Consider the following 8,522-nt stretch of genomic DNA (forward strand, 5'->3'; position numbering starts at 1 on the left):
AAAAAAAAAAAAAAAAGTGGATCCCTCATGAATGGGATTAGTGCCTTTATAAAAGAGTCCCTAGAGAGTTCTCCATGTGAAGACACAAGGAAAAGTTAGCCATCTATAACCTGGAAGAGGTCCCTTGCCAGGACCCAACCATACTGGCATCCTGATTTTGAATCTCCAGCTCGTAGAATTATGAGAAGTACATTTTTGTTGTTTATACCACCCAGTCTGTGATATTTTGCTATGGCAGCCCTAGCAAATGAAAACAAAATCCTCCCTCACTAGAGTCTGAACCAATGGGTCAGTAGTCATTCAGCTATATGGTACCTGGCACATGGTAGGCATTTGGTAGATGTTGTTCAATAGGTGGATGGACAAATTGTTTGGAGGAGGCCCTTAGAGATCATCTGGTTCAATTCAGGTCTCCTATTTCCCAGACTTGTGCCCTTTCTGCCACACAGATGGAAGGTGTTACATCATTTCTCCAAGTGTTAGTTTTCAAATATTTTCATGTACTATTTTGAGTACTTTCAAAATAATTTAAACAGGCATAGTCCCTGACATTTAAACTTTTAAAGACATTTTTGTTCTTTTCTGACCTCTACTCCTAGTTTCAGAGAAAAACCACAGAATATTAGAGCCTGAAGGAATCTTGGAGACTATTTCATTGAACCCGTCAATTAAGAAGATTTAAAAAATTTTAAATCTAATATAACTACACTGAAGAAAAATTTGGAAGTACAAACAGAGAGATCATTATTTTTATTTTTTTATTTTTTGAGTTAGGGTCTTGCTCTGTCACCCAGGCTGGAGTGCAATGGCACGATTATAGCTCACTGTAGCCTTAAACTCCCAGGCTCAGGAGATCCTTCTGCCTCAGTCTCCTGAGTATCTGGGACTACAGGCACATACCACCAGGCCCAGCTAATTTTTAAAAAATTATTATTTGTAGAGACGAAGTCTCAATATGTTGCCCAGGCTGGTCTTCAACTCGTGGGCTCAAGTAATCCTCGTGCCTCAGTCTACCAAAGTTCTGAGATTATAGGTGTGAGTCACTGAGCCCAGCCTATTTTATTCCTTTGTTGATCAAAATTCCTTAATTTCTTTTTCTTTTTCTTTTTTTTTTTTGAGTTGGAGTCTCACTCTGTCACCCAGGCTGGAGTGCAGTGGCATGCTCCTGGCTACCACAGCCTCGACCTGCTGGGCTCCGGCAATCCTTCCGCCTCAGCCTTCCAAGTAGCTGGAACTACAGGCGTGCGCTACCACGCCCGGCTAATTTTTTGATTTATTGTAGAGATGAGGTCTCGCCAAGTTGTCCAGGTGGGTCTCGAACCCGCGGGGTCAGGCAATTCACTCACCTCAGCCTCCCAAAGCACGGGATTACAGGCTGAGCCACTGAGCCCAGCAAAATTCCTTAATTTCAATGAAGTCAGCCTCCCATATAGCTGGGTCTACACTGCATTGGTACTTGCCTGGCTACGGGTCCAAGATTCTTAGTCTCTTGTTTTTTCTGCAGCCCTATGTGACCCTAATTTCATAAGTGTAACTGAAAGTGATGCTGCATGGTACAATAGTATTATGTCTCCAAAACTTCAGACATTTATAGACCATATTTATGATTTTTTTCTTCAGCTTGTTCCACCTTTACTATTATTTACTTTATACTTTTTCTCTAAATAAACTTATTTTGCAAAACAGCCTTATTATTATCTGTGAAATTATAGGTTTGATATATGCTTAGATTTTTTTCTAACATGCATTAGAATAAACATTTAACTACTAAAGTTTAAAAAAAAGCTTATTTATGTTCCATCTGAAATCAGTTTTGAAAACACTGATATAGACTGGGCTCGGTGGCTCAGCCTGTAATCCCAGCACTTTGGGAGGCCGAGGCAAGTGGACTGCCTGAGCCTGCGGGTTGGAGATCTGCCTGGGCAACTTGGCGAGACCTCATCTCTACAATAAATAAAAAATTAGCCGGGTGTGGTAGTGCACGCCTGTAGTTCTGGCTACTTGGAAGGCTGAGGTGGAAGGATCGCTGGAGCCCATCAGGTCGAGGTTGCAGTGGCTGGGAGTGTGCCACTGCACTCCAGCCTGGGCGACAGAGTGAGACTCCAACTCAAAAAACAAAGCAAAACAAAACACTGATACAAAGAAATAAGCATGGACTTAATATCCAGATAGAGCTGGAGTCAGCTATGAGCTCTGTCACTTAACTATGTCATCTTGGACAAGTCCCTTGGCTTCTTTGATCCTTGATTCTTTTGAGTTGGAGCCTCACTCCGTTGCTCAGGCTAGAGTGCAGTGGCACACTCACAACCACCCCAGCGTCAGCCTGTTGGGCTCAGGTGATCCTTCCGTCTTAGCCTTTCAAGCAGCTGTTACTACAGGCGCGCGCTACCACGCCTGGCTAATTTTTCGATTTTATTGTAGAGATGAGGTCTCGCCAAGTGGCCCGGGCTGTTCTTGAACCCGTGAGCTCAGGCAGTCCCCTCACCTCGGCTTCTCAAAGTGCTGAGATTACAGGCTTGAGTCACCACGCCCGGCCGATAAAGTTTAATTTATACATTAGGCATAATTAGAGATCAACAACAACAATAATAATATAGAACAATTATAACAATATATTATAAATATAATAAAACTTATAATAAAAGTTATGTGAATATAGTCTCTCTCTCTCAAAACATCTTAATATATTCAGACTATAGTTGGTGGGTAACTGAAACCCACTTGAAAACTTGTGTGCATATATGTTATTTCCCGGCTCTGTCCACTAGAGGGCCTAAAAGTATTAGCACCTGTTAGAGATATCTACTGCCCATAATTTTGTGGGGTTTTTTTTGTTTGTTTGTTTGTTTTGTTTTGTTTTTTATTGTAGAAGTGAGGTCTTGCCTAGTTGCCCAGGCTGGTCTCAAACCCACAGGCTCAGGCAGTCCCCTCGCCTCAGCCTCCCAAAGTGCTGAGATTACAGGCTGAGCCACCGAGCCCAGCCCTGCCCTGCCCATGATTTTGTAAACATCCTCCCATGAAAGGACTCCCTGGAGAAATGGCTGATTCCAAGGCAGGGGCACGAAAGAGCAAGTTGAGCCTGGAACATCTCGTGGTGCCAGAAAGTAAGGAATTGCTCAAAAGATTGTGGGGATATGTCAAAAGGCACAGAAACCAACTAGAAGAAGCTTCCAATGGTCAGTTTTGGGGCAATATGAGCAACATAGTAAATAATGATAGTAATGGATTGTAACCTATAAATACCCATGAGTCCTTACTGAGAAAAAGAAACAATGGGATTAATAAATAAATGAGGGAGGAATCACTCTCATAGTAGAATTCTAATTAATAAATGTAGAAGGAATAATGGAAATAGAAAATCATTATTTGTCTATGTAATATATGTTAATTGGCAATAATTATCAATGAATTCTAAAAGTTCATGGATAAAAGTATGACGAGAAGAAACAGGTTATTTGCATAGACCCAAAGTATCTCTCCACAAGATACTTATTAATTACAATGGAACAAATAGTAACTTCACAGTATAGAAACTTGACAGACACCTGAAACAAGTGCTTAAAGTTAACATCAACAGTAAGGAGATATATTGAGACCCTGGGCCTCTAATGTGATGTACAGAGAAGGACACTTACTTCTGTGGTATTCTTGCCCAAAATGTGTAACCTGAAACATCACAGGGAAACTTCAGACAAACCCAAATTGAGGGGCATTCTACAAAACAACTAGCCAGAACTCATTAAAAAGTGTTAAGGTCATGAAAGTTAAGGAAAGACGAGAAGCTACCCTAGGCTTCTCAGGGTAGAGGATACTGAGGAGATGGGACATTTTATTCAGTATGGGATCCTGGATTGGACTCAATCAGAAAAAGGATGTTAATGGGATGATTAGCAAACTTTGAATATTTATAGATAGTTAATAGTATTGTATCAGTGCTAACTTCCTGGTTTTGATAATCATATTACGGTTATATAAGATACTATTTGAAAAAATGGATGAAGGATATACTAGAACTCCTTAAATAATATTTTTTGACCTGAAAAATTAAAAGTTAATTTTAAGCTGGCTTCGGTGGCTCAGCCTGTAATCCCGCGCTTTGGGAGGCTGAGGTGAGTGGATTGCCTGAGACCGCGGGTTTGAGATCCGCCCGGGCAACTTGGCGAGACCTCATCTCTACGATAAATCAAAAAATTAGCCGGGCGTGGTAGCGTGCGCCTGTAGTTCCAGCTGCTCGGAAGGCTGAGGCGGAAGGATCGCCGGAGCCCAGCAGGTCGAGGCTGCGGTGGCCGGGAGCGGCCACTGCACTCCAGTCTGGGCGACAGAGTGAGACTCCAACTCAAAAAAAAACCAAAAAAACAAAACGAAAAGTTAATTTTAATTTTTTTATTTTTATTTATTTATTTATTTTTATATTTCTTTTTTTCCTCTCCCTTGTGAAAAACATATTGAGCCTATATGTGGTTATCTTAAGAAGTAATTAGACTTTATTTTGAGAATCATTATGGGGGTGGGGGTGTCATTTCCTCTAGCCCTGATTATCATACTTAGGACCACACTGCAAAACTTTGGGAAACAAGGCTCAAGCCCTGCTTCCGCCCCTCCGAAGTGTTTGAGATTGCGCCCCCTGGCGGCACAGTGCGGTTTTCTCAGTTCCTCCCCTTGTGCTTAAGGAACTGCTGTGGAAATTTCACTCCCCAGCCCTAGAAGAAAGGGATTGGCAGTAGTGGGAAACTGTCAGGGAAGGGGGTTGGGATTGGCAGTTGAGGGAAACTGCTAGGGGAGGGAGGGGCAAACCTCATCAATAAAGGTACTTGCATAATCAACATTTGTACCCCACATCTTTATAATAAAATAAGTAAATAAACAAATAAAAGAAAATTTTTTAAAAAAGGAAATTTCACACAGTCTATTCACTGAACACTTTCTAGGCACACATTGTAGATCACTTCCTCTTCACAGCAAGTCCATGTGAGAAGTGGTATTTTATTCACTTTAAAATGATAAAACTGCCAGGCGTGGTGGCTCATGCCTGTAATCCCAACACTTTGAGAGGCTGAGGTGAGAGGAGTGCCTTGAGCCCTGGGGTTTGAGACCAGCCTGGGAAACTTGTGAGATCTCATCTCTAAAATAGATGGATAGATAGATAGATAGATAGATAGATAGTATCAGCTGGGTGTGGTGGTGCGTGCCTGTGGTTCCAGCTACTTGGAAGGCTGAGGCAGAAAGATCACCTGAACCTGGCATATCGAGGCTGCGGTGGCTGTGAGTGTGCCACTGCACCCCAGCCTGGGTGACAGAGTGAAACTCTTGACTCAAAAAAAAAAAAAAAAGATAAAACTGAGGTTCAAAAAAAGTGAAGTGACTCGCCCACGGTTGCAAAGTGAGTGGCAGAGCCAGGATTTGGGCCTAGGTCTCCCTGACTTTGAGGCTGAGTCTAATGTCTAGGTGAGTCTAAATGACTAGCCAGGTTTGAGAACTACTGGTATACAGCAGTGGTTCTCAGCCAGGGGTGGCTGGCTCCCCCCAGCGGACATTTGGCAATGTGTGGAGATATTTTTGGCTCTTTTCCCTCAGCCAGGGGTTGAGGGAGGGAGAGGGCTGCTATTGGCATCTAGTGGATAGAGGTCACACAGGTGCTGTTAAACATCCTACAATGTACAGAACAACCCTCAGAGCAAGGAATTATTGAGCCCCAAGTGTAAATGGAACCCTGGCGTAGAGTCTAAAAGGGCAAAATTTTGAACTGGAAACCTGAGGGTTTATTCTTCACTTAGTTAATGTTTGCCAGGAGCTGTGCTGGATAGTGTGAGGGATAAGGAAACAATGTACCAGTGTGTGCAGCCAAGGAGGTTACAGTCTAGAATGGTAGGGTGTGGAGGCAGGAGAGACAGGCAAAAGCCTTCAGTATAAGGCAGAAGGCTGGGCACCATCGCTCATGCCTGTAAACCCAGTATTTGGGAGAGTGAGGCAAGCAGATTTTTTTTTTTTTTTTTTGAGTCAGAGTCTTACTCTGCCGCCCAGGCTGGAGTGTAGTGGCATGCTCCTGGCCACTGCAGCCTCGATCTGCTGGGCTCAGGCAATCCTTCCGCCTCAGCCTTACAAGTAACTGGAACAACAGGTGTGTGCCACCATGCCCAGCTAATTTTTTGATTTATTGTAGAGACGAGGTCTCGCCAAGTTGCCCAGGCTGGTCTCGAACTCCTGGACTCGGGCAATTTTCTTGCCTCTGTCTCCCAAAGCGCTGGGATTACAGGCATGAGCCATCACACCAGCCAGAGGTGGGCAGATTACTTGAGGTCAGAAGTTTGAGACCAGCTTGGGCAACATAGAGAAATCTCGTCTCTACAAAAAATTAAGAAATTAGCCGGATGTGGTGGTTTGTTCCTGTAGTCCCAGCTACTCGGGATGCTGAAGTGGAAGGATTGCCTGAACCCAGGAGGCTGAGGCTGCATGAGCCATGATGTTCATGATCATGCCACCGCATTCCAGCCTGGGTGATGAAGTGAGATCCCAACCCCGCCATCCCCTCCCCCCAAAAAAAGTCCAAAGAGACGCTAAGTGCAAGAAGAGAGCGTCTAGTAGGACTGAGCAGGCTCACGGGAGGGAGAGCACATGTCTGGTTGTGGGAGGAATCTAGGGTGGCTGTGGGGAGGAGGTGGTTTTGGAGCTGGGTGTATGAGAAAAGTCGAGTTGATGGGAAAACGCAAGACCTGTCCAGGGAAGAGCAAACATCTAGTTTGGCTGGAACAGAAAGTTTTTGTTGGTGAGTGGAGGGGTTGCCTTGGAAAGGCAGGTTGGGCTAGAGCTTCGATCCAGGCTGAGGACTCTAGCCTTGGTGTCTGTCATGGTGATGGAAAAGGCTTCCCTTCCAGAATGTGGTCTTGGCTCTAGGGCTGTGGGGCTCAGCAGCTTCAGAGAGCTCTCTCTCCAAAGGAAGGAAGTTGGAAATTGGGAGGGGCGGGGGGGAACTTCTGACTTGAGTATGTGACAAAGCTCTTTCCCTCCAAGTAGCCCTTGGGGAGATGGTGATCCCAAGAGGTAATATACATCAGGATGAACTGTCTTCTGTGTGGTTGCTCTGGACGGGCTGGGCCACTGTGGCTGGAATGAAAACTGGAGCAAGCCGTGCTCGGTGGCTCAGCCTGTAATCCCGTGCCTTGGGAGGCTGAGGTGAGTGGATTGCCTGAGCCCGCGGGTTCGAGACCCGCCTGGGCAACTTGGCAAGACCTCATCTCCACAATAAATAAAAAATTAGCCGGGCGTGGTAGCGCATGCCTGTAATTCCGGCTACTCGGAAGGCTGAGGCAGAAGGATTGCCGGAGCCCAGCAGGTTGAGGCTGCGGTGGCCGGGAGTGGCCACTGCACTCCAATCTGGGCGGCAGAGTGAGACTCCAACTCAAAAAAAAAAAAAAAAGAAAAGAAAGAAAACTGGAGCAGATTCAGAACCCCTAACCAAAGATCTGCTTCCCAAAATGTGACCTTTACAGCAGGGCTTGGTGTGGCTAAAGCTTCAAGTATGGACACTACCTGGGGATAGGATTTCTCTCATTGATTGTGTCACCATTAATAGCATTAAAACATGTTGGCGGCATGTCCAGTGGATTATAAAGATTATAAGCAAGAACTTCCTTTCTTCCATGAATGTGCAGCTGCCTTCAACACCCTCCTACCACTGCTACAGTTTTGGCCCTGGGGAAATGCATTGCCCTTCTGGAAGGGGCTGGGGAGAAGGCAAGGGAGCAAATCTTGGCTAAGCTAGTATGTAAATACACACACACACATCATTATATATGGATATATGCTTCTTTTTTGCTCGCTACAGTTGCAGACACTTTCATATAAAATATCTCATTTAACTCCCAAAGCACAATTTTGTTGTAAGTATATTTTTCTCCCTTTTATAAAGGAGGGACTAGGCACTGAGAAAGGCTAACCTGCTGCAAATCCCAGTAACTAAAAGGAGCCAAATTTTGCCACATGTTCTCCCCACTTTTCCCCCTTCATAGACGATTAATCTTATTTACCTGGTTTTGGGTTGCTAGAGACCATGGACATCAGCATTAGTGGCAGCAACAGATGGAGGAAAGAGATGAGAACATTCATTGTGACTCTTGGTGCTGCTGTAAGTTGCCCGAAGAGTGTGTGGAAGGTTCCCAGTTAGAGGCTCCTGATCTCTGGAGAGGCTCAGGCCGGGGTCCTTTGCCAGGCTCTCTGCGCTTTAGTCCTAGACCAGTGTTCCCATTTGAGAGCAAAACCAGATGAGGTGACGCTGGCTTTGCTGTTAAGTAACCGATTAGACCTTGTGGTTTATGGGAATCTGGGAAGTAAAACTGGTCAAACAAAAGAAATGAAGCATTCTTAAGAACATGAAAAGGTGACTGATAATTTGGCAGCCATGCTTGTTACCTCCCATGCTCCTTTCCGCCTCCCATGCCCCGCTCCGTGCCTTATGATTTCTTCCTCAAATCTTTTTTTTTCATTTGAATTTCCGTGTACCTTCCAATGACCCTCAATAGTTGAAT

The 8,522-nt window shown here is 44.6% G+C and overlaps 1 protein-coding gene across 1 annotated transcript in view; it reads right to left on the reverse strand.

The window, feature by feature from the left end:
• CXCL17 (C-X-C motif chemokine ligand 17) overlaps window positions 1-8,290 on the reverse strand; it is an 18,302-nt gene extending 10,012 nt beyond the window's left edge. The window contains exon 1 of the mRNA XM_008062435.1: window positions 8,025-8,290. Within this exon, the coding sequence (XP_008060626.1) occupies window positions 8,025-8,103 (79 nt within the window). The 5' untranslated portion in view covers window positions 8,104-8,290. The remainder of the gene's footprint in view (window positions 1-8,024) is intronic.
• Between the last annotated feature and the right edge of the window lie 232 nt (window positions 8,291-8,522).

The sequence above is a fragment of the Carlito syrichta genome, unplaced genomic scaffold (assembly GCF_000164805.1).
Source record: "Carlito syrichta isolate Samal-C Ts95f unplaced genomic scaffold, Tarsius_syrichta-2.0.1 Scaffold305703, whole genome shotgun sequence".
In the NCBI taxonomy this organism is placed as follows: domain Eukaryota; kingdom Metazoa; phylum Chordata; class Mammalia; order Primates; family Tarsiidae; genus Carlito; species Carlito syrichta.